Source organism: Macaca nemestrina, chromosome 15, assembly GCF_043159975.1.
Source record: "Macaca nemestrina isolate mMacNem1 chromosome 15, mMacNem.hap1, whole genome shotgun sequence".
Lineage (NCBI taxonomy): Eukaryota > Metazoa > Chordata > Mammalia > Primates > Cercopithecidae > Macaca > Macaca nemestrina.
Genome location: NC_092139.1, coordinates 22,561,321 through 22,588,442, shown reverse-complemented (window position 1 = coordinate 22,588,442; position 27,122 = coordinate 22,561,321). Strand labels below are relative to the sequence as shown.

General features: G+C 43.0%; 1 protein-coding gene across 17 annotated transcripts in view; it reads right to left on the bottom strand.

The window, feature by feature from the left end:
• Positions 1–27,122, bottom strand: part of LOC105496374 (protein tyrosine phosphatase receptor type T) — a 1,121,698-nt gene that overhangs the window by 156,897 nt on the left and 937,679 nt on the right. For 6 of the 17 annotated variants that reach the window (XR_011613330.1, XM_071079282.1, XM_071079278.1 and 3 more), the window contains 2 exons: positions 15,198–15,333; positions 3,167–3,195 (listed from right to left, as the gene is read on the bottom strand). Coding sequence is in view for 16 of the 17 variants with exons in the window: in XM_071079282.1 (XP_070935383.1) it covers positions 3,167–3,195; positions 15,198–15,333 (165 nt within the window). In the remaining variant the exon portion in view is untranslated. Of the gene's footprint in view, positions 1–3,165; positions 3,196–15,197; positions 15,334–27,122 lie in introns of all 17 variants that reach the window. The other 11 variants (XM_071079290.1, XM_071079294.1, XM_071079280.1 and 8 more) reach the window with 2 other exon arrangements.

The following is a 27,122-nucleotide window of genomic DNA, read 5'->3' as shown; positions in this document are numbered from 1 at the left end:
GATAATCTGTTCTCCCTCCCATCTACTTCTGGGTAGCTTTGGGGGAATGATTTAGCTTCTCAGAGCAATTTCTCTCCCATTAAATAGGGATAATGGTACCTACCGAACTAGGCTATTCAAAGGACTCAGTGAGCAAATGTATGTACAAAATACTTGGCGTGTGGTGGTGGTTTCCTATTTTCCTCTCCTGTATAAATGATTAAACATACCTTACCTGTTCAATCCCTTTAAGTCTAGGAACTGGTTCATCTCTCACAAGTGCTTGGTGGTAGTTGGGATGGGAAGATGGTGCTTAAGAGAAAAACCTAACCACCTAAGGTTTCTCTATAGAAGGCAGGCTATTTGCAGTGGCATACAATATATGACCCTCATGGGGGCCCTGAAGTTGGTGAATATAAGATGAAGATAATTATGGAAACCCTGTGTCCTATCCAGATGCTTCTGCATCCTGCTACTGGTATGAGCTTCCTGCTCGGGGACCTGTGGCACAGAACTTCGACCAACTGAAAGGCCTGTAAATCATTGGACCTTCAACTGCAAGTATGTGCAGATCCATCCTCTGTCCTCTCACACTGCTCATCTTGGTATCCACCCCAGCACCCAGCACACAACACTATATAAAGTGGGCATTCAAAGACCCTGCTAGACAAACTGGCTGATAGAGGGATGGAGGTGAGATGCCAGAGGTGGTGATGGGTCCCTGTATACCCACATCTGCTGTGAAACATGCAAACCCTAAGAGGCCCTGAAAGAACAGAGGGGCTCTCAGGGACTGCCATTCATGCCATGAACCCTGTGGTTTCTGAAAGGGGAAATAAACAAAACTAATATTTCACAAGTGTCAACTTTGTGCCAGGCACTTTACAAAATCATCTCATCTCCTCTTCACAACAACTCTGTGAGTCAGGCACTATTACCCTCATTTAATAATTAAGAGAAAAGAGAATCAAAAGGTTTAGAAAATTTGCCCACAGCTCTATAACCAGTGCATGATAGAGGCAGGACATGAGCCCAGAGCTGCATCACTCCAAAAGCTCATTCTCCTTCCACCATAGCAATGACACACCATATTGTTTTGTACCTCCGTTCCTTTGCAGATGCAGTTTCCTCTAATCAGAACTTTAATTTTTTCAGTAATGTGTAAAGCCATCTCTGAATACACTGATAACTATCCCCTGCAATATAAAAAATTTGTCACTCAACTAAGTGCTCCTGTACCACAGTATGTAGAGGCGTCTCTCAGCTGACGTTTCTAATAGGTGATGTTATGCTAGTCTCTCAGATAGGTTTGAATACTGTGAGGCTGAACCTCTGGGTTCTAGTCATTTCTTTTTTTTTTTGAGATGGAGTCTCGGTCTGTCGCCCAGGCTGGAGTGCAGTGGCCGGATCTCAGCTCACTGCAAGCTCCGCCTCCCGGGTTTATGCCATTCTCCTGCCTCAGCCTCCCGAGTAGCTGGGATTACAGGCGCCTACCACCTCGCCTGGCTAGGTTTTTGTATTTTTTAGTAGAGATGGGGTTTCACTGGGTTAGACAGGATGGTCTCGATCCCCTGACCTCGTGATCCGCCCGTCTCGGCCTCCCAAAGTGCTGGGATTACAGGCTTGAGCCACCGCACCCAGCCTCTAGTCATTTCTTCATCTACACTGTCTGAAACATAATGTGCATGTTCAAAGCATGTTTGTGGGATGAATTAATAAACACATGGCATAAGTGATCTGGTACTTCCAGTATTGGTGATGGGGGTCCATTTGTTCCCATATAACATGAGGGTGGTAGTACCCGTCCTAAAGACCTGTGGACCCAACAGTGAGCAGAGGGGATGGGGCAGCCTTTTGCTGGCTCCATCTTTATCTGTGAAGTCCTCAGCAGGTAATGCTGTTAGGCACAGCCTCTCTCATAAAGCTGAGTTTGCCAGAGGTGAGGGAAGACATGGAGTGCTAAGTAATACACTTTACTGGAAGCCAGGCATTACCTGTTTTAATCCCACTCTTTTGCTAGCTGGATGTGCCATGAATTCACATCCTTCAGTCTCTTTCTAAGGTCCCTACAACCTCTCAATTTTCAAAAATAGAAAGTGCATATTAGGAATGTAGGACTAGTTCAGGGGCCTTCTAACTTTTTATCACCAAGGATCTATTGTACAGAGTTGTTCTCCTTTGCTCTCATGTTTTGAGAATCTTTGTTGTTGTTGTTGTTGTTTATTATTATTATTTTGAGACAGAGTTTTGCTCTTGTTGCCCAGGCTGGAGGGCAATGGTACGATTTTGGCTCACTGTAACCTCCACCCCTGGGTTCAAGCAATTCTCCTGCCTCAGCCTCCTGAGTAGCTGGGACTACAGGCACCTGCCACCACACCCAACTCATTTTTGTATTTTTAGTAGAGACGGGGTTTCACCATGTTGACCAGGCTGGTCTTGAACTCCTGACCTCAGGTGATCCACCCGCTTGGCCTCCAAAGTGCTGGGATTATAGGCGTGAGCCACCACACCCGGCCCTCTGTTTTATTAATAAGGAAAATAATCACTATTTTTTAGCAAGTGCAAAAAAACGGATAAGCAAGCACCCATCTATAACTTCCAACAAAATGCGTTGATAACATAAGATAAATAATGCTAAACACCAAACACATAATCCCAGCCCAAAGCAAAGACACTGGATGTTTCTTTCACCTGTGAGGCTGGTTCTAGATCAAGTAATGAATCCCTGCAGATTTTCTGAAATAGCAGAAACAGCCAATGAATTCCTTTCTAAACTTTGAGCCCCCAGGGCTACCCATTCTCCAGGTAAAAACAAATGGATTCAGAAGTTGCTAAGACTGTGATTCTGTCTTATGTGTGCAAGTCCTACAGCAGGATTTGGTCCCCTGCTTGATGGAATTCAGGGATTCCTAAATAGAAAATTGCACTCACAAAGGAGAAACAGCCCTTCACATCTCTAAAAATAAGAGGAAAAAAATCCAAGATGGCAGAAACATAACGAACTTGAACAATGACAGTACACTTTCAAATGGAACATATTTATGCAAAATAAAAACTTTAAGGCTACAGATAGCTTAGACAGAAGTGAAAATGAGAAACTAACAGACACTTGGTTGGTGCAGGAAATGCATGCTACAGGTTCCCTTACAGGGCACGAAGCAAAGTTAACACCAGCTCGATACTTACAAGTAATAGGAGTAGGAATAAGCATTTCTTCTATATATTGATGGGCAGTCAGATGAAGGAAATGTCCAAAATGGGGGAAAAAGAAAAGACAAACAAACAAGAATTAGATTTTTAATGAAATCTTGATTCTTAGAAATGCACATATTATTTCAGCATCCCTAAGCTCAAGGAGATGCAAGTTCCTCTACTAATCATCTTCGCTGAGAATCAGATATTTCCAGTAGTAGAAGAAACAAGAGAGAACTCTTCTATAATAGGGGAACTCATGGCCTCACACAGAGGAAGCCAAGTTTCATGTTGGCTGTTGTAGTTGTTTCAAAGTTCTTCCTTATGGTCAGCCAAAACTAGCTTCCTTATAATTATGATTTTTTTTTTGGTCGGCGGGGGGTGGGTGGGGGTATTGGATCAGCTCTCAGTGGCTTCCTAGGACTAGTCTACCACTCTTCCCTATGATAATGTCCTGTGATCTAAGCAACACCAAACTTCTTCTTTCTCCTCTATTTCAGAAGAGACAGAATCACATCAGAGTCAATTTAGTAAGGTCATACCCAAGGCAAGGAAATCATATAGCCAGTACCCAAGATGGCTGCCCAGTGATCTGCACTTCCTAGTATTCAGGCCCTTGTGGAGTGCCCTTCCACACTGAGTCAGGGCTGGCCCTGTGTGAACAGAATGTGGTAGGAATTATGTTCTGGGACTTTCCAAGCTGGGGAAAAACATAAGAAGCCTCTCAGCTCTGTCCATAACTCTCTTAGAACCCTCAGTCTCCATAGAGGAAGCCCAATTTCCCTGAGGCTACCATGCTGGAGAGATCACAGGAGAGCCTCTGAGACTACATAAAGAGAAAGAAATGTCCCACCAGCCCCCAGCCATTCTACTTTCAGCCAATCAAGATACCTCAGCTGAGACCACTGACATCGCAGAATAGAAATAAGTCATTCCCTTTAAGCTCTGCCCAAAGTGAAGACACATGAGAAAAATAAATAACTGTTGCTCTTTAGGTCATTAGATTTTGGGGGTAGTTTGTTACATGGCACAAAGTCCAACCTTATCTTGGAAGAGCACTGTACTGAGAGGGAGGAGTTCCAACCTTCAGTCTGAACAGACTCTACCTTGAATAAACTCTCCGTGCCTTCATTTCTGCATCTGTCCCTTAGGTGCATTAAACTAGATCAGTAATTTTCAAACTGTGTTCACAGAAGTCTGGGGGTTCTATAGCAGGCACTGTGTAATGAAGAAGGAGGGTACTGAGCAAGTGAGGCTGCTGGCCCCCACCATCCACCACAGCACCTGCACTTTAATCTATTTTATACATTGAAGTTTCATTTAAGATATCATATGGCTGAGAATTCCATTCTCTAAAAGAAAGCTTGCCAAATCACTGGCTTCAATCTCTCTCCAATGTCCCTACTGGCTCCTGGCTTCTAAGCAATCACAAAACTCAGATAAAAGCATGATATTCCCTTTGTTATGACTTTTCTTATGTTGTAAGAAAATAAATAGGCATGTTCTTATTTCACATCAGATTTAGCTATCGTGACAATAAGTGATACATTTGCAGATTGAGAAAAATGGCTAGATAATTCAGGTCTCCAAATATCCATCTGAGTAGACAAGAATGGTTTCCTTTTTTCTTGAATTATTTGATTACTTGCAACCATTATCCCATTTGCTTGGTACAGGAAAATACAGTCTTTATAACTGCGGAGTGGGGGGACATGTCTTCATAGCCCTAAATTTTCCCATCTCAAGTAGGAAATACCCAAAGCTCCCAAGATGGGGCTATCTCTAGTCTTTCTTTCATCAATTGGCAAAGCCCAACCCTACATACCAGAAGGAAAGTGAGTCTAAAAGATGGGAAGCCACAGAAGAAGGAAAGCCCCACACCTCCTTAAGGGGCTGAGCTGGGGAAAATGAGCCACAGTGCAGCAAGATCTGGTCACAGAGAAAACTGTTCAATATCCTAGACTGAAAGAACGGTGACCCTAGATGATGAGAAGGTGAAGAACTGGGGACTGTGATGAGTGGGAATTGGAAGCTCCTACAGAAAGTCATCAAATCCCCCTCACCAGCCATATAGGTTGGCACTGTAAGGAGATCATTTCTCCACCTCACTGCTGGCAGGTTCAGTGTCTGGAAAGTGATTCCCCTGGGACATAAAACTCAGGATCCATTTGATGAAGACTTATAGGACACCTGTGTTTTCTGTATTGTCAAGAACAATGAGCTGAGAATCAAGACGCCAGCATTATAATCTCAGATCTTTCAATTGCTCATTGTGACATCTTGGACAAGTAAGTTCTTCTTCCCTTTGGACCTCTATTTCCTGATCCATGCACTAAGGTGGACAGCATAGATGACTGACAGCTCAAACAGCTTTGAGGAGTGGAAATACAATAAGCCTTAGCATCTCAGCACCATCACCTGACTAACTGCATGACCTCGAACAAGTCATTAAACAGCCCTGAGTCCCAGTTTCTCTCTCTCAAGCTTGGGGGCAATAATTATGTATTCCCAAGAATCACCATAGGCACTAGCATTGTATTAATCTAAATTATACTCACATTAGATATGATATGTAATATATAAAGTATTTTATGTAAATTACATTAATCTAAATTGATATTAATCTAAACATCTGGAATGTATTAGGGCTCAATAAAGGGTGGTTTATGTCTGCACCTCATCCACAGACATAAGGTTTACTGCTTTTTATTCTGGTCACCAGGAACAAAGTGTTCCCCTCTTTAGGAATAATAAAATAAGAACAAATACTTATACAGCACTTACTATGTGCCAGGTATTGTTCTCAGCTTTAGCACACATTATTAACTCATGTATTCCTCACAGCTGCCCTAAAAGATAGGTATTATTGCCATTCCCACTATTCTGATGAAGAAACTGAGGCAAACAAAAAGTAACTTCATATCACACAGCTAGTAACTGGATTTGATAGCAACATGGCTCTAAGGCTTATAGCTCATGTTCTTGACCTCAAGCCTGTGCTGCTTTCAAGGAAGGAAGAAAACGGATATATCTTGAGAAATTTGGGGAGTCAGGCATTGGGATGTCACAACTTACCTCTTTCAATCCTCCCCACAACCCTGAGGAGCAGATAAAATTACTCTCACTGTCCATATCTCACTAGGTCAAAGGCTCTGTGTATCTTTGGACCAGGTGCAAGGCTTCCATTCCGAGCTGGATGCCCTTACTGTCAGCGGCCACCTCCTCCTCAGCTACATTGAGCATTCATTCTGACCTAGTTTTTCTGCTGTCAACCTTCAGGATTCACCTTGGCCTGAGCCGAGAAAACATGCTTCCTTCTTCACCTTCAAACCACAGACCACCTTTTCCAAGTTGCTTTTCTGAGTTATCCTGGGTGTCACCAAAAGCCTTCTGGTGCTGTCTCTGACCCAGCAGGAAGGCAACTCCAGGATAATGGTAACTGACAAACTTCTATTCATTGAATCTTTTTTCCCAATTAAACTGCAAAGTCTTCTAGGTCAAGTATCACAGGTCTTTACTCTGTGACCAAAACAGTTTACATGTGTGTTTTTTTTCTAAACCTTGAAGAAGATTTACTGAAGGTCTAAATTTACAAGAATACAGTGATATTGCAAGTAACAGATTGCCTGAAACCAAAAATCCTAAGCAGGAAGACAGCTGTGCTTAGAAAACAAAACAAAACAAAACAAAACAATAACCCCAAATTTAATAAATCACATACTGCAGAACCTTATTTCAGCCTGCTGACAGGATTGACTTCAGGCACAGTTTTCTTTTGTTCCATACAATTTAAACAGGACAAAGTTGCCTATCTAACCACCCATTTGACTTTCTACCCATCCATCTAGATCATAAACCCACCCGTTCAGCCATCTATCCATCCATCCATCCATCCATGAGCCTATCCATGCATGCATGTATGTCTGTATGCCTGCATGTATCCATCCATCCATCCATCCATCCATCCATCCATCCATCTGTCCATCCACCCACCCACTCATCCATCCAATAATCCATCCTTCATCCATTTATCCATCTTTCCATCATTAATCCAGTGGAAACTTCTCAAGGGTCTATTATATCCTTATCTCTGTCAAGTACAGACAGAAAGACAAATGAGATCCTAATCTAGTCCATATGTCTTATGAGAGAGTCAGACAAGCAAATTATAAAGCAGATGATAATAGCTATCACTTAAATAGTGGGAGAACAATTCTGTGTCAGGTACTGTTTTAAGTATATTGCATGAACTATTTTATTTAATCTTCACAGTAACCTTATGAGGCATTATTATCCTATTTACAGATGAGAAAAGTGAGGCTCAGAGAGGTTAAGCAACTTTCTCATGTTTACACAGTTGTTAAGTGGCATGGCAGGGATTTGAATCCAGGGAGTCTGATTTAAAGAGCCTGTATTAATAGCTATTATGTTGTATTATCTTCTGTCATGATCAATTCTATGATAAGGCAACACAGGGAGCTGTGAGTCTATACCTGGGGATAGGGGTGAGGAGGGAAAACAGGCAAGATAGCCCAGAATCTGGGATGCCTGAGTGGTAAAGTAAAAGAGAAGTCAGATGGAGGAGAGGAGAAGGGAATGTTTAGGCAGACGGAACTGTGTTTGTGGTTTGGGCAGATGGGTTAACAAAGTGGGAACAGAAAGATGTTGGAAGGGCTAGTTCCCAAAGAGTTTATGGAGCTTGGTCTCAGTCCCATAGGTCACAGGGAAAACCCAAGAAGTCACATGACCAAATATTTGTTGTAGGTGAATAATTTTTAGCAGGAGGGTGAGGAGAAAGTCAAAGGCAGAGTGATTGTGGTTACACAATCACTGACTGGCCAACACAAGAAATATTTGTTGGGGGCTTCCTTTGCAGGGGCCATGGGGATGGGGAAGGTCAGCAGTGTGCAAGGCGGTTAAGACACAAAATCAAAAGGTGATTAAAAGTGAATACATTGAGGAGGACTTCCAAGTTCCCAGCTTAAGTGGCTGCCCACGTGAGTGCAAGCAGAAGGAGCAGGATTTAATTTTCAGGTGTAGAGGAAGGAGCTGTTTAGAACAGGATGAACAGAAGATGACATATTTTGTTTGGGCGTTTGGGCTTTTTTCCCACCTCAACAAATCACTCAAAATTATGCCACACAATTTGGCATCTCAGCAGGTCCTGTTTTATATTTAATCCAGATTAGATGATGTTTCAGAGTATGGACTCCATTATCAGATTGTCCAAGTTTGAGACCCAACTCTGCCATTTATTAGCTATGTGATTGCAGGCAATTTCCTTAAACTCTATTTCCATTTCAGTTTTCTGATCTGTAGTACCCTTAATAAAGTGCACTGCCTCTTTTAGCTTGGCCTGAGTTAGCTTTTCTGATTGCCTCATTATTTTGTTTCGTTTTGTTTCTGGGTAGACAATGTGCCCTCTGAAGGCGCAGACCATGGTATGTCTTCCACACACTGCCCTCCAGCCTTGCCTTACCACCCTCCTACCACAGGACTTGGTGCACAAACCATCAATGCTTAATGTTGACATTTAGGTCTGTTCTCCGAGTGAAGCTCTCTTGTACAATGCATAGAGAGTTGATCTGTTCTAATTCCACTGGGTTCTCCCATTCAATATGTTTTTAGGAAATTCTCAGTATTTACAAGGCACACTGGAGATGAGGATGAATCAGAATAGACAGCTTATGGTCTAGTGAGGAAATAGGATGCAAATACAAAGGAAAAGTATAAGGCAGAAAACAACATGAGTCCTCGCAGAGGGGATCCAGATGGTGAAGAGATTCTGTCTAGATCAAAGGTCAGGAAGGGTTTATAGGAGAAAGTGGCTACTGAATTAGTCCTTAAACATGGGTAATAGCTGGTCATATGGAGCTGAGAAACACAGGCTTTGAAGAAGAAAGTTCATAAGCAAAACTTACGGAGCAGAGGTGAGAGACTTTAGGAGACTTGTCAGAAAAACTAAGAAAAAAACCCCAGAAAAACCAAAAAGTTAAGAAGAACTAAGAAACTTGTTTCCATATGGGCAGGGAGACAGTATCACTTACAAAATTCCCCAGGTGACTTAGACATGTGCTTCTTCCCTCACTCCCACCTCATGAACCATGGCTATGGAGAAGAAGCCATTGAAGGGCTTTAGATGACAGGTTCGGGAGTACAAGCTTTATTTTTTAACATGATGCTGACTACAGTGTGGAGGATAGGTTGGAGGAGTGGGGCACAGTTAGGAAGGTCAGTGAGGAAACTCATGCAATAGGGCTATAGAGGTCTGACCCAGGGAAAAGACAATGGAGGAAGAGGAGGGTGGAGGGGAGGGAAGGAGGGGGGGAGGGAAGGAGGGGGGGAGGGAAGGGGGGGAGGGAAGGAGGGGGGGAGGGAAGGGGAGAGAGAGAGAGAGAGAAAGAGAAGAGAGATAGAGAAAGAGAGAGAATGTGACTAAGAGAATGTAAATCATCCAGGGCGTTGGAATCCCATCTGTTTGATGATGGGATAGGAGGTAGTGCCTTTGAATGAGATGGGAAACAGGTTGGGGAGTAGGTAATGATTTTGGCTTTGACTATGAAATGCCTGAGGGATTTTTAAAGTAGATGTCCAGGGGCAGATGATATGGATAATGGAGCTCTAATAAGAGAGGACTGATCTTCAGGCCAGCAAAACTACAACCACTGGGTAGTGTGATAAATACACAAATGAAGACTGGCATGTATGGCACAGTGGTTGCATGCAGAGGAGCATCATTGGATCTTCCTGGGGTAGGAGGCTGGTGGGTAACATTTGGGAGACCTACTAGGAAGAACAAGAGGCTGAGAGTCAGAGTGTGATAGGAACTTTGTAGGTTAAGAGAAATCTCAGGACATTTCACTGAGGGAAACAGCATGCACAAAAGACAAATATAGTGAAATTGGGAAAAACAAGCCCCAGAGAGGAAAGCGGTGCCAGAAGGTGAGTCACATGTTTCTTAGTTCAGGATTTGCTTACTTCCTGTCAGTCTCCATGGACTGACAGAGTAGAAGTTAGCAGCATGAGCTCTAGAGACACAGAGACTGGGTTTCCACATCAACTCTGCCCAAAACCTTCACCAACTCACATGATCTTTTTGAACTTCAGTTTCTTCTTTTCAAACAAACAACAGACCTACCCTACTATGATTATTAGGAAGATTAAAATCAGAATACAGCTGCAGTTTAAATGAAAAATGATGCAAATTATGTCAGTGTGTGAGCATTGATTGCAACCCTGCCATTAGCATATTAGTAATGGGTTTGGAGCTGGCTTGGTACAGTTGATGGTCATGTGGAGATGAATGTTTCTATAGATAGTGCGCATTGCAATTCCTTAGGCAGGTTCAGGGAACAAAGCCTATTTCAATAATTAGCTCATTTGATCTTTAGAATAGCCCCATAAAACTGGCTACCTTTCGTAGAAGGGAAAGCAAAGGCTGAAATTTGTTAAGTTGCTTCTCCAAGGTTAACAGCAAATAAACAGGACTAAAAATTTGGGGCCAGTTTTTCTGATGCTCTGTCCACAGCTACAAGGTGTGCATCCATTAGACTGGGAGCTACTGGAGGGCAGGTACAAGTCACAGAAAATTGATGTATAACCAGAGATGCATATAAAATCTCAGAATAGACATTCATATTTATACTCAAGACACTCCAAACACACTCTTGGAACAAAATTTTCCATTTGGACAGGCAAGGAAAGTTTGGCAGAGAGTTCAGGCTGCACTAGGAAGAGCTGGGCAGGGGAGCAGGGGAGAAGATAGGGTCTGGCTAGAACCATGGATGGTACCAACTTTGAATACACCTCCCTAAAATTTCCTAGTTCTTATTTGAAAATTAAAATGTGATGGACAGGTTAGTGTAGGATCCAGACAAGTCCAGGGGTGCAGATCTTGTGAAAAGCCCTGCATAACTTGGCTTTGTTGTTTCCCTATGCATAAGCGCATGGCCATGCTTTAAGCTTTAAGGGACCATGTTCAGACTCCAGGAAGTGTGTCCCAAGGGATAAAACTGAACTATATGAAACTTATGTGCGCATACATACAATTTCATGCTCCACAAACAAACATTGAATTGTAGACCTTCTTGTATGTGAGTGGCTAATGAACACCTTCAACAACTGAGACATGCTGGTTAAGGCAATAAGACTTGATCTTTTCACCTTAATTTGCATGAAAGGCACAAAGTGTCCCATGGTATGAAGTTAAGAAAACATAGAGTTGGTCATGCAACCTTTTGACTGCTGATTTTGGAGGAGTGGGGAGGATGTCTAACAGTTCTAAGGGGAGGAGGCAAGGAATGAAGATGATCAGGACCCCAGTGATGAGTTAGTGTTGAAGGTCTCTCTCGATGTCAGGACTTAACATGGTGCTCATGAAAAGGAGGTATGTTTTACTACATAATGACATGGGGTACCAATTACAGAACATTCAGATGTGATCTCTAGATGTGATCAACAGATCCAGAAGAAAAAGATGGAGCCACTATCTAGTGACAGCAGAAGGATGGATATTGTGTAGTTGGTGTGGCTAAAACCACACTGGTAGTTAACTCTGTCAGTGAGGGGCTCCAGGATCCCTTCTTATAATGTTCATATCATCCTGTGTATGTCCATGCAATCCTAATTCCATATGGTTCCACATTCAATATAGCCCAGTTCAAACAGCCAAAGATAATGCAAAAAGAATTCTAAACTTTAACTTCTCTTTCAAACTATAAGAGAATCCCATTTAAATCACCCACCAACATCTCATATCCCTTTCTCCTTTTCATTTCTCAAGATCTCCCTCCCCCCATTACAAAACAAAACCAAGCAACAACAAAACACCTCTCAGATTTTGTTGATATTCTCTTTTCCCTCCTGTATTTTGTTTTCAGTTATCTAAATATACATTAATTAAGCTTTTTTCATTAAACCATTCCCTTTGTCCTTGGATCTCAAGCCCATTCTCTGTCTGTCTTCTAGTTCTGTGTCATAAAAGGAAACCCCTAATAGGAAGAGAAGGACTCTCTTTGGAGAGTGGCAAGGAAGCTCTAAAGTCAATGATCACAAACCTTCAGGGGGAGAAGCTAGGGACATCTTATGTTTGCTGGAAACATCTGTGGCTATAGCTTTAGGGAGGCTTTGAGTCAGTTGAACATATTAGGAGTAGGAAAAAACCAGAAAGTGACCATGTCCATGCCCAGGGAAGGCAGGGAGAAGACCCAGGCAAACTTAAGCCAGTGGACGGGTTGCAGCAGGTGTTGGCCTCTGTGAACTCCTGAGTCCAAGCACTGTAGGTGATGATAGGACACTGAGGAGATGTTAAGGAGGTATGTTTTACTACATATGTAGTATCCTGAGCTATGGTGATAAGCCTGTTACTTGGAAGTTTCTTTGACTTGAATACATCTTCCTTTGAGGTAGATGTAGATAGTATTCTGGCCAACAGTAAGTTGGTAGCAGACTCAATTAATCAGTGATATATCTATCTATCTATCTATCTATCTATCTATCTATCTATATCTATCTATCTATCTATCTATCTATCTATCTATCTATCTATCTATCTATCTATCTATATGCAGCTGGGGGTATCTGGGAAAGAAGAGGTGCACAGAATTTTGCTTTCCTTTGGGGCATCTCTAGACACAGGAAGGCATTGTAGGTAAGTGGAAAGAGTGCAGTCCTATGTGCAATTTCTCTCTTCCTCCCCATTTTCTCCTCTTCTCCTTCTACCCTCCCCTCCCATCTATAAACTGTTTCAATCAACTAGGCCAACAAAATGTCTTAGTTTCTTCAAAAAGATGCCATATATGTAAACACTGAGTAGCACCCCACAACATGCAATGCCCAGGTTTTGCCTCCTGGGGAGAAATGGTGATCACGTGATGCCTGTTGATAGGGTCTGATGGACAGTTCTGATAGACATGAGAGATGATAAAGATACTCAGAAGAGGTTAAAACTACCACAAAGGACTCATTTTATAGTCGCTCCCACCCTGGAAACATAAAGCCTTTTCCTCCCTCCCAAAAAGTCACACGTTTCAGAAATAGCTGTGAGAAGGAAGTGAAATTTCTTCACAATCTCACAGACGATGGTGACGTGGGTTAAGCCAGGCTTTAGAAAGAGCAAAATTGGAAGAGCGTATCTGATTTACAAATCAGTGGCAAAGAATAAGAAAATTCCAGGTCTACCAAAGAGGTATTCAGTTCCATTAATTTGGGTGGACAATCCCAAACTCACCTCTGCCTCTAATACATCTGTAATTCTAAGAAACATTTCAATGATCTTACACGTACAACGTGCTTACTCCCCCAGGGAAATCAAAAGTCATATACTACCCCATGTAATAGCAACAGACTAGTCACCAGGACATATAATGTGGCCATGTGTTATCAGTGATGATGGTGATATGACAATGTAGTGTTGACCTTAACCCTTTGAGGGCTCTTCACCCCCAATATTAACATAGTACCTTCTGTTACCGCTAGTTTCTCCAACCAGAACATCACAGCCTGGAGGAGAACCTTAGCTCTTAAGCCATTCTGCTGGGAGCTTGAGGCAAGACATGATCCTATTAGACAATAAATGTCAAGAAAAGATGTCCTCACAGTATAATGTCCTGGCCAGAGGCAGGTACAACTGATCCAAAGCAGAATCATCATCATCAGAGGGACATCCTGGTGCTTGCATAGTCAAGAGAGGGTTGACTGGACCCTAGTATTTCTAAATCACTGATTGCTGGAAATGGGGATATTGCTTTTTTTAAAAAAAAAAAATCCGCATTTTATATTCATGTGGTTCCTAAGGTAGAAGCTGGAATTAGTTGTTAGGGGTACTCTGTCCCTTTGTTTTGGTGGGAAACACATTTGATGAGCATTTTTCATCCTACAGATGGAAGCAAGTTCCCAGCCCTTGTTCTTGGGGTTGCCCTGAACTTTGTGCATAAGCAAACCCAGAGTTTCAGGCTAAGGTGTTGGTTTGGTTAATAACGTAGAAGGCTCTTTTGCCTGGGAGCAGGGCACAATACACCACATATATTATAATGTGGATAAATGTTTTGTTTGCTATGACAGACTGAGGAGTGGGAAGGTAGAGACTAAGGTTGGGGCCCTGGCATTGAAACTGAGAAGACATGGAGGTGGGAAGTAGATGTGTTAGCATGGTGGCAGGCAGGGGCTAAGGAGAGGGGCGAGTAAGACTCCCTGTTTAGAGGAATAACCAGTGCACCCTGGGGACAGGGATAGCTGATATTTACCCTTTGTATTTTCTTCCCTCTCTGCAATTTCCTTGTGTTATCCTCAAGCCTTGTGAATGACTCTTAAACAGAAGATGCTGGTGTAGTAAATCTTGGGAATAAGGGAGGAATCTGCTTGCTTGCTTTTATGAGAAATGCAACTGGAGAAAACACACAGTATGAGCAAACTGGTAGCTGGCCAGAGGAGTCCAGGGAGACATGCTGTTGAGAGGTGACAAGCAACAGCAACCCTGCTGGGAAGGTTTCATGGGACAGGGCATAGTACTATAATAGAACTTGTAATTGGGAACTCTTATACCATTGTAGGCTTTATCTCTCATGGAGAGGGCGGCCTGGGATGCTATTATTTGACCAGTGGAAATCATGGGCAAATGGAGGTGAGAATGGTAAAACACTACTTTCCTGCAACTGTGTTTCTGGACTCATCTATGTTCCTGGGGCTCCCGAGCTATCCTGATGACATGATTGATTGCAACACAGCAGTTAACTCCTATAAGACTCAATTCGTGATACATGGAATCCCATGGCACATCGCAGTGGCCCAGTCATAGGGACCACTGGCCCATAAGAAACTGGCCACCTCAGGACCACCTGTCAAGCAGGCAGCATGCACCCTTCAAACAGCAACACAATGAACCACAGCTGGCCCACATATTTCAGGACCTCAATGGTTATATCAGAAGATCCCTGCCGGACAATGATTAACAGAGCAAAATCCTGGCCACACAGCAGTGATGGGGTCACCGCGGGTCAGCAGAGTCTTCCGGGCAGCAGTAGACTCACCTCCTTTTGATGGTGAGCATCACACCTAGGAGAATGATGATGAACATGAGGAGGCCAGCGATCACGCCAGCCATCTTCACGGTGTTGTCCACCTGCTTCTCTGGCTCCACAGTGTTAGAATTCTGAGTGGAGGCACCTAGGAGGGGAAAGGGAAGGACAGCAATGTTGAAAGCACCCACATATGTGACTAGACAATCATCATAATGACAACAGTTTCCTTTAGTTGAGTGCTCACTATGTGCCAGGCACTGTGCTAAGGGCATCACATACATTGTCCCATGTAATAACTTTTGAGGATCAATTCCTTGTGAGGTTGGGATGATCATTACATTCTTCTGAGATGAAGAAACTGACGTGCAGAGAAATTAAGTGAGTTGCCCAAGGTTCTCACCTGGGTACCTGTGTTGAAGCATCCTTTTCCTTAAGGCAAATCAAGTTAAGATTTTTCTCTCTCTCTCATATTGCTTTGTTTGTAAGATCAAACCATGGAACATTTCCTGGGCTTGTGGAATTATACCTAACCCTACATTATTCTTTTAGGTAAATGATGGAAATAATAGCTTTATGTTGGGGCAACACAATTTAAATCACTAGATTTTTAAAGATAAAAAGTGGTTTTTGTTTTGTTCTTTATAGGAAACAAACGGTAGGGTAAAAAGTTTGTATATTCAAGGGAACTTGAATACACCTTGGATTCAAAAAAACACTTAAATCTGATGAATTCCATTTTTAGCATTTAATACTAATGCAACATACTCTACCAGGTGTTAACTTGCTGACATAATCCTCAGTAGAGGAGGCAGGTAACTGGCCACTCACTATATCCTTAGCCCTGTGCTGGGTAACTTCATGGATCTGGCCTGGTCAATCCTCACAAACATTCCCAAAGATAGATGAGATATTGATTTTCCCATTTTATAGATGAGAAAACCAAGCGAAGTTGCTGAAAGTCACATGGCTGATAAAGGTAAGGGCCAGAATTCCACAGGTTTTGTGATTCCAATTTTAGACCTCAATGGTCAGAACCCCTGAATCCAGCTCTCAAGTCATCTAGTTCCTCAATCCCTTCTCCCAAAACAACCATTCTGCTTATGCCATAGCAAAGTAAGCAGGCAAACAATGCCAAAAACCAGTATCTTCATGCTATGTACTAGGGATTAGAGGCAACATCTTATTTCAGACATTCTAGAGAGTGGTCCAGGGGTTACCAGCACCCTAAGTGAATTTCCTCCTGCTTCTGTTTATATTCCCATTGGTGCCAGCCTTTAAGTATGAGGCAGCTTAAAAGTCTAAACCACCCTTTTCCTAACTCATTCCTTCTTTTCTTCCACATCTACATCAGCTCATTCTTCATCAGCCAATACACTTTCTCTGAGTCTGTGCCCCTGGGAGAGTTCCTCCCTCTTCTCTAAATTCTATTAACACTTTATAACACTTTGCACATGCCTCACAATATCTCTTACTACAATGCACCAATATTATTAGTTATTTGTTTTCACATCTGTCTCCTCCAGTGGTCTGCAAACTCCTCAGGGGCAAGATTATGCCTCGTTTATCTTAGTTTTCCCATGTTAGCACAGACTCTGACTGGTAATAGGGCTCCCTAAATGTTTGTGGTTGTTTAGTGTTTAGCTAAGGGGATGACGTCTCTGCCCACACACATTTGTTCTCATGGAAGCAAATTGAGTTTTCTCCTTTTTTAAGTCATGTGTTCATAGAACTCAGTGGAGTCTTGAGTTGAAGGAATGCTACTACACAAAAGCTATGGTCCTGATTCCCCAAATGCACTGATGTTTAAGCCCTCCAGCACATTGATGCACCCCCTTTTTTTTGCTTAAGAGCATTAAGTGTTTCCTCTCTCAGAGCACTTTCCCTAAGCTGTTGTAACTTAGACATGTTGGGTTTGCTTAGTCAAGTCTCTAGTGAGAATGCTAAGTCACCCTATTCATTTCTCTAACGCCAGTGTCTAGCACAGGCCTCCCTCCTCATCATTGCTGCTTAACAGATAATTATAACATAATACGAGGGTGAGTGAACCACAGTTGTGTGCTTTATTTATCCATTCAATCATTCGTTATCTTGCCACTGAGTGGCCATGAGCTGTGTGCTAAACTATGCTGTCTGTAGAGTCAGAGATTCTGTTCCTATAAGGACTTACGGATAAGGAATTTTATTCATTCCTTTCACAAGCTAATGGCAAAACCAACTCATCACATTCCAGGGCTGACTGAGTAGACTCTGCTCATCTACAGCCTAGAGAATTCCTGAAAGAGTTGTCCACCACCTCTTTAGCAGGGCTTGTCTGACATTCCGGGATGGGGGGACCAGGGCTGGTTCTGAGTAGCTCCCATGCAGCCCCCATTTCCCAGGCTGGAGACATGATTTCTGAGATGTGGCTAATCCACAATGTAGCAAGCATAAAGGAAGGGGAGAATCTCAGATCCAAATTTCCTCAATATTGATGGAGTCTTTTTATTTAGATTTGGAGGAAGGGTTGTCTCTGGGGCATTCACTCATTGGCACAGCCTAATTTTACTCAGTGTGCCTGCTACCAGGTCCTGTTCTAGAGACTAGGAGTGCAATGGCAAAGAGCCCCTAGAGAGGATCCTATTACTCTAGGAACAATGTGATTAGCTTGGTCTAATGAGACTCATACTTCATTCCTTCAGTAAGTGATCATAAATACCCACTATGTGCCAGGCATTTGGTGATACACTGGTGAGCAAAACAGGTACAGTTCCTGCTCTCAAAGAGTCTACAATTAGTCGTGGTTGGGGGTAGAGGAATACAATGAATAAATCCAGAATCAGTAACAGCAAACTTGAACCCTGTTAAGGTTTGAACAGAGAAGCACATGACACTTGTAAATAGATACTTGCATAATTTAAAAAAATGAATTGCTTCTTGGAGCAATTCACCCCTAACAGGGGTGAGCTCCAAAGGAAGAAAGGCTGTAACCAGGCAAAGGGATCATGAAAGCAACATATGGGAGCAGCAGGAGAAATAGCCTTGGCTAAAGCTGTGCAATGGGGCAAGTATCCTGTTGTGCTTTAAAAAAAAAAAAAAAAAAAAGAAAGAAATGTGGTATAACCAAGGCAAGAAAGCAAGGAGGGAAGGATGAGAAAGAAGCTGGAGAGGGCATCATGCATCAGTCCACACAGGATATTATGGCCCCAATGAGGGCTTATGTTCTTTAACCTAAGGAACACAGGGCACCATTTAAGTGTTATTCAAGGAGCAATGATATGGTCAGATTTGTATTTCCAACAGATCATTCCAGCTTTAGTGTGGAACCAAAGTGGATTGGTGAAATTAAATTTTGAGATCACTGCAGGCATTCAGATGGGAGATGATAGTTGCTTAGACTCAGGTGCTGACAGTGAAGATAGACAGATGTGATTAAAGAGATAATTACTTGAAATAGCTATAGATAAAATCTGTTGATGGCTTGGATATGGGGAATAAAGGAGAAAGAACTGTCAAGAATGACCACAAATCTTTGGCTTGCATGATAGGGTGGATGACAGTAATGTTTACGGGTTCCAGAAACAATGGAAAAAGAATAGCTTTAGGGGGGAAATATATCTGGGGCAACTTGAGCTTGAGATATACTCCAGAAAAGTATGTAGTCAAAAATGCGATCTGGAGCTCTAAATTAAAGGTCAGAGCTGGAGGCAAAAATGTGTGAGTCATATGTACACAGATGGTATTTGAAGCATGGGGGCCTGTTGACGAAATCACCCTGGGAGAGAATAAAGAGTGTAAGGAAAAACAGACCTAGAATAGAGACTTGAGGGTCTGCAGTATTTAGTGAGTAGAGGGAGATAAGCCTGAATGGGGAACAGGAGTGACCACACAGGTAGGAAGTAAACCTGGGAGAGTATAGCATCCTAGAGCCAAGAGAAGAGAATGTTTCAAAAAGGAGGGCATGACCAACTGTGCCAAAGGCTGTTCGCAGGGTAGAATCAAGTCCACACACGAAGGAAAGTGAAGATCTTGGATGAGTATTAGAAAACATTTCCCAAAAGAATTCCAAGACATTCCTAAATAGAAGCAGCTTCAGCAATGACCGTAAACCTACAAAAGAACATACTTGAGGGCCATGGAAGAACATTCAGGGGATTTGGAGAGGCTGTCTGAAAGTCCAGAGAGCCCAGAGGTTTAGACAAATTCAATGAGTTCAGCCAACAGGTAGCAAAGCTGAAATCACAGACTTTACACAGTGAGGTTTTTAGAAAAATCCACGCTTGATTGGTCTAACCAGACATCAGATACAGGAATGTGAACATTCCCTGGGATAGGGAAAATCCAGCTTTGGCATTCTTTAGGGGAACTTGCCCTAGTCTCTGGAGATTTGTGCCTCTGTTCATAGTGGAAGTGTGCTGACAGGGTTCACAGGTGATACAGGAAATTGGACTAAAGCCAAGACAACATCCATGTGTGGCTCCTATATCTGAGGGATAGACAGAGGATGGGAGGGTCCTGCTTTTGTGGCAGTCAGGTCTATCCACAGGGATTATATCTTAAATGCTCAGTGGAGCAGAATGTGACCTGTGATGGGAGTCATAAGAGAGCACATCAGGGTTGGCTACTGATGGGGCCCCTGGCAATGCGGTGGGCTTTCACAGATGCCAGCAGTAGGTACACATAGAAGGCTATCTGTCTGACTCATTGGCCCTAAAATCAAAAGGGACTTTTCAGAGGGCTATCCCACTGGAAGCCCTTCAGTGGGATAACACCTGCATTACTTTTACCCCAAGCCTACCCTTTCCAGGAGAGTCAGGCTTAGTATTAGTCTGAGTCCCTAAAAAGCTGTCTCTGACTCTGGGTGACTTTGGTTTATTAAGCAGGGACTGGGAATTTGGGAACTGAGAGAAAGAGGAGGAATTTGGATGCATCTTCCTCATCTTTACCCTCCAGAGGACCCAATCTGAGAATAGGCCAACTGGATCAGAATTGGCATCTAGGCAGGCACCAGAAGGTAAAGTTCTCCAATTGGAGAAGCTTTAAGGCTCTACTTGAGCCCCCTGTGTGATGTGATCATCAAAAATAATCTTGTGAACTCAGCTTGCACTGACAGGAGACTCCCTCTCCAACATCACACTGCAAGCCTGACCTTACGGCACAGCCAGCTGTGTCCTCTGAGCTCTGAGCACTCCCAAAGGCAGAGCTGGTTCTCAAAGCAGCTGCTGCTGCATCCTGCTGTCTACTCTTTCTCCAAATGCCATGATGGCTAAGGATCCAGTCTCCTCCTAGCTCCAGTCCAGAGTCTTAATCTGGCTTTTAATGTGCTACCTGTCTACTCTTACATATGGAAACCTGGTGCACAAGGCATGGTTTATTAAGGTCTACTTAGACCTTGGTTTATTAAGGTCTACTTCCCTCCCTCAATATTAGCCCCTTACATAGGGTCCAGTTGCCATGTTTTGTTTCTCTGCTGCCTCTTCCCTTGCTACCCAGCAACACTCCCAGCTGATTTTCCCCAAGGATTACTGAGATCTAACAAGGGCAGTGCTGTCCTGCTCTATTCTGCACTGGTCAGAACACTCTGGTGAGTCCTGTCCAGCTGTGAACTCGACCTCTCAAAAGGGACCTCCAGAGTGAAGACAGGCCATGAGCCTTACTACTCAAAAAGTGGTCCATCGACCAGAATATTGGCAAAACTTGGGAGTTTATAAAAAATGCAGAATCTTGAGCCCCACCCCAGACCTACTAAATCAGCAGCTGCATTGTAACAAGGTCTCTACATGATTCAGGTATACATTTATTGAGATGCACAGTGATCCAGAGATTATTGACTTTGAAGGTATATCACTCCGAATCAGGATTTTTCATCTTGGGGAAGGGAAGATTCAGATGAGACCTAATTTTTGCCTTTAGATAGATAAAGGGCCATTGTGGAAGATGGAGTAGATTTGGTCCCTTTAATTGGAAAGCTCAGAGCTGTATCACTGGGTAGAAGTGACAGGGGGTAGATTAGGAATCAACAAAGGAAACGTTTGAATGTGGAAGAGCTTTTCAGCTGAGGCTAAAGCCCAGACCCTTTCATTGCAGCATCATGGTATAGAGAGAGGATGAGGTCATTATGGTTCCAAAGTCCTGCATCAGAGTCAGCCCTTCATTTTACCTGCTTACTCTGTCTCTGTTCTCATCTCCTTGGCTTCCTAGATGCATAACTAAGCCATGAGGACATCACGTCTACAGGATGCTGACCTTTTTCTCTGACATCATCTCTTACCTCAACTTGGTTCCCCTTAATTCCAGTAATACTCATACTCTCGGTGAGAGGAATTCTCCCTATTATCTTTAGAGCCATGGGACTCCCATGCAGTCTATTCCTGCCCCCTCACTCTGACCCTCCCCATGTTACCCACAAAGGCAAGGAAATGTGTCATCAACAAGGACAAGAGCTGGCTGGAACATCCTGTGCTCCCCCTAAAGCAGAAGGGACGACAAGACTTCTTATGCTCCTTTTGATGTCAAGATGCTATGGTTTTATGAGACTGGTCAAAAGCATCGGGTTTCAGATTGGAAATATGCAAGCTTGCGTCTAGATGCCATCACTAATGGGTTGTGCGACCTTGATCAAACCTGTTAACCACAATGTGATTTGATATTCTCATTTATGAAATAGTGAGAAAATGCCAAGTTCACACAGGGATTTTCTAAGAATTAAATGTAATAATGGAGGGAAAAATGCTTGATAAACTCTGAGGAACTGTTCACATATGGGGCACAGTGATGATGTGACCTTAGCACTGGTTCCAGGGTAGTACGAGGGTTTTTTGTGTCTATGAACTGTAGGTCACAGAGGCTGGGGCAATGCCTCCTTGTAACCTGCTGTCTAAGTTCATCCAACCCTCAGGATAAAGGCAGAGCCCCCAGAGTGATTCACTTAACTTTCCTCCTATAGGCAAGGCCCGTATCAGGCTTACATCTGGATGACTTAATGGCAGCAATAATATAATTTGGCAACAAGGGATTGGCAATTAATGATTAATGATTCATTCTGAAGTGCTCTCACTGGTGACAGGCCCAATTCTAGAGCTTCACTTCAGAGAATTTTCCTTGTAAAGATATGGAGCAAAAATAGGAGTCACAGATAAAGAACATCTAATTGCAACTGATAAAACCAAGTAAATCCCAATGGATGCATAACCCATGCTGGTGATCATCGCTGATGGTAAAGAAAGCAAGCCGGCTCTCAGGGACACAATTCCTAAAAGCTGCACTCTTTAAAACACACAGTTGTTTCTCAGCTATCCAAGGGCATATTATCCCCAGTGTGGCTTATCAGAGGCAAATCTTACTTTGCTGGCAGTTTACCCCTGTCTACTGAATGACTTCTTTTGTTGAAGAGCTTCTCTGTCTTTACTCTGGCTTTGTATGTATCTGGCACCCAGTAGGGAAAACCTTTGAAACCCTGACTCTAAGCTGGTACTTCTATGCCAGTGAAGGTTTTAAGCATCACAGGCACCTCTGATTATGGGGGTTTTGCCAAGAGGAGATAACAAGGAAAAGATGAGGATGCTGGGCAATTTTCTGGCTCTTCTCAAGTCAGGTAAGCACCAAAAACCTTCTTGATTTTGCTGGAAACAAATTCTCAGAATAGCAGATTATTTTTAAGATGGAATTAAAGTCCAAGACAGAAAAGAAGTTGGCAGGAGAGCATCTGGATACTTCATTAGATTCAAGCCTCTAGACTTTACAAATTGCATCCCAAGGCATTGAGAGTATTTGTAATTGTGATCATGAACTACTTTGGCAGTCTTTGAGGACTGAAATCGTAGAAAACAGGAGGGGTGTGACAAGCCTGGGGAGAAACAAATGCTGTTGCTGACTTTTTTTTTTAAATGAAAAAAAATGTGTATTTCAGATACTTTACACTAGCGTGATGTTGATACAGGAAAAAAAATAGACTAGATGATTAAATCAGGTTCCCCCCACCCCCACCCTTACCACTTAAAAAAGGAAGAAATAATCACCAGAAACTAGCACAGCCTCACATCAGACAACATCCAACCAGGGAATAGGAAACCACTCCTAACTTTTAAAACAGAGCAAATTTACTAGATAATTAGTACACAGGGATTAGGAGACAATGGTGGGGAGACTCAGAGGGCGGTAGTATCAGGAAGCCACTACCCAGCCCAGACTGGAGAAACAAAAAGAGGTGGTGGAGTTCTCAGAGCCCAGAGGTAAGGATCACTCAACAGAAGTGGAACTCTGGTTGACCCATCTGGAGACCTGAAGCCATGGAGTAGACACAGTCATCGCCAAAGAAGGTGCCTGAGCCCAAGAGAAAGAAGGCTCCTCCCTTCCTCCAGCTTTACCATATCTTATTAAAGTCTCCCATTAGCCAAACCCAGAAGCCAGCAGTCATGGGGGTCCCATGCAGGGGTCGCCTACATGCCCAGGAGCATAGGGCAACAGTGAAGAATGGATATGACACCAAATGGGCCAAGGACCAGCGTGGGCTTCTTATAAACAAGTGATGCTAGCGTCACCTCTCTTTGCCACTTTTGAGGGGTGTATGGACTTGTAAGTCAGGGAGAATGTCCAGTACTGCATCTTGATTTTAGCCAAGCTGAGGCCAACATGGAGAAATTGTGGCTTTCAGGACAGCCAGGTGTGAAACTGAGTTCTTCCAGAAGATGGAAACAGAAGGCTCAGGATATTTGACCACATGCCAAGTACTAACAATGAACAATAAAGAGGTAACACATTTAGGGCTTTTACTACAATCCAGGCTGCTGTTTTAAGCCCTTCACATATATTCTCTCTTTTAATCTTCACAGCCCTATCAATATGGTTTGGATCTGTGTCTGCACCCAAACCTCATGTGGAACCATAATCTCCAGGGTTGGAGGTGGGGCCTGGTGGGAGGTGGTTGGATCCCCCATGAATGGTTTAGCACCATCCCTTTGGTACTGTCCTCATGAGAGTGAGTGAGTTCTAATGAGATCTGGTCATTTAAAAGTGTGTAGCATCTCCACCCCCCCACCCCCACCACTACTCTCTCATGCTCCTGATCCTGCCGTGTAAGATGCCTGCTGCCCCTTTGCCTTCTGCCATGATTGGAAGCTTCCTGAGGCCTCCCCAGAAGCAGAAGCTGTTATGCATCCTCTACAGCCTATAGAACCATGAGCCAATGAAACCTCTTTTCTTTAAAATTACCCAGTCTTGGGTATTTATAGCAATGTGGGAATGAACTAATACACCTATGAAGCAGGTTCCATCATTATACCTATTTCTGAGATGTGGGAACAGCCTCTGAGAGACTAAGTAATGGTAGCAAGCAGGAGAGCTGGGACATGGGCCCTGGCAGTCTAGCACAGTTTATTCTCTTTAACCTATTGTACTACTGTGTCATCACTCTAATAAATAGGGGGAGAGACTGTTCAGCAGAGAAATGTGGTTGTCCTTTCTCAAATATCTGAAGAAGCAGACCCGTATTTAGATCTAGCATCTTCCATTGACCAGCCAGATTAAAATCTCTTTGTATTGATGCCTGTCCCTGCAGGGCTTGCCACCCGCTGTATCATGCAGTTCTATTTCATGCATCTTTCTTGAAGATTATCTCCTCTCATGCCCTCGCACCCACGTATCCTATTCTAATATCTAAGGGATTGATGAACATGTCATGTGAATCTTGTTACATGAGCCAAATTATACAGACTTTGCTCAAATGATATTTAAACTTGACCTTTTTAACTTAAGTTCCCTCATCCTTTTCACTTTTCTTGTATATCAACCACCACCTCCAAGCCTTTCATATGCTGCATTTAGTTTTATTATTAATCGCTGGGGTTTCTCTATAATACCGTTCTTGATATTTAGCAACCAAACAATCCCATATAATTCCATAGGGAGACAAATCTTGTTCATATTTAGGTGATTTTTTTCTGCTTTGCCTCCAATATTCTTTCTTTGATCTCGCTGTGACTAATTTTTTTAAATTGCTGACTACCTCCCCATGCCTCAAAGCAATGCCTCCTTCACCAGATCTGGTTGATAATAGAGCACTTGAGAAGGATTATTCCATCATTCTTCTAAGTGACATCACCTAGGATGTTTCTCAAGTAATAAATAAATTGCCTCAATTCATCATATGACAGTAATTGCTTTTAGTCACAATTTAACTCAGAGTCAATATTAAGTAGCTGGAAAACACCACAGAGATGCAGGGTTTTCAATGATAGCTCTACCCTTGCTGTGGAAGACCATTTAATAAATACTGTTAAGTGCAAAGAAGATACATATTTCTAATATCCCAGACTCCTCAGTATTACCCAGTCAGTCCTAAGAGGTTAGAATTGACTTCATCACAGCCTATACAACTAAAACTGCTAAATATTGCTGACAGAAGTTGCCCTCGTTTTCAGCCTCGAATGGAGGTTAGCACCCTGTGAGACAGGAATAGCTTTAACTGATTGTTTGAAAGCACTCAGGCCACTCAAATAAATTGTTCCTCAAGTGCTGATTTTGCTTGGTCTCCTAAATCTATGTTTCCAGATAGACCTTGTTTTACACTATAAATGCTCTGTGTAGGTCAAATTCTAGTTTAGTCATGTTACACACACTGCAAAAGATGGCTAAATGAGACTCTGATAGAGAACCTCTTCTGGATGTGAGAAAACTCCTTTATTCTATGAAGAAAGTGTCTTTTTTAATCCATGGAAATAGAGCAAAACAGACTTATTTAAGAGCAGTCATACCCAACTGATGCCAGATACAATCATTATTGACACACCCCTTCTACGGCATACTCTTTCAAAGGTTTCACCATTGGTGAGCTGGAAATCCATTTATACCTCCCAATGACCTCAACTACTTTCTCTTGTGCCCAGGAGGCCTAACCTATGAGGGCTGCCAAGACCCAGCTGGGGTAGACAGAGGATTCAGTCTGTGGTAAGACTAAGACCTCAAGCTATGACTAGAGTTGGGTATAAGGTTGTCTAAGAAACCAAGTATCGGGCATACTTTGTGGACTGGGTTAGGTGTCAGACCACAGTTAAGGTAAATGACCAGGATATGGCTGAGGTAGGGGTCAAAGCTAAAGCAGAGATCAGGAGTCAACTTGTGGCTTGCATTTAGGAGTGTTATGGCAGTCAGTCTGCATCCATGGTGAGGGTCAAACTGACCCACAAGTGTGGCTTAGACTTTATTCAGAAATAAAATTTAGCCCATGGCCATGAAAATAACTGGACAAAGCCCAGTGACCTCCACATGGACTATATCCATTACCTTGGTCTCATCAGCATCAGTTCAACCCTTGGCTTCACAGGAATAGTCCTGGACATTGCCTAACTTGAGTGGTGCTAGGATTATAATGATGACAGTGGCTATAGCAAGGTGCTGAGCATGGGAGCTAATTAGACAACACTACTGTCTTGGAGCTCACTATTTAGGGAGAGAGGAAAGTGCAAACTAATAATCAGAGCTGAGTGATGGGCACCAACATAGAGGTATGTACAGGAAAGGGCATGCCAACTCTGCTTAGGCAAAACTAGACCACAGACTTGATTTCCACGTGTCATCCATGGTGTGGGACACATGGGGCATTCCTGTGATCACTCAGTGATCTTCTCTTTTCCCTCCCCACCTTGACTCCCTGTGGTCCAGACTGCCCTGCTGATGATGAAGAAGAGGCTGAGTCATCTCAGCACTGACAGTACTGGCTCCTTGCTTGTAGAATCTGTGCTTTGAGCCTGGAGCTCAGGAGGCTCAAAGCTGCTTAGCTGCTGCAGACAGGAGCACCCATGGCCTGCACTAGGGATTAAGGGTTTAGTCTGAAGAGCAGATGTAAGAAGAAGAACACATACTCTTTAGGATGCCCTGCGGCAAAGTGATAGTCGCTTTAGAGTTCTTCAGGCAGCCGGTATGAGACAGCTGTGGTCACACTGACCTGACTGTAATTCTTCC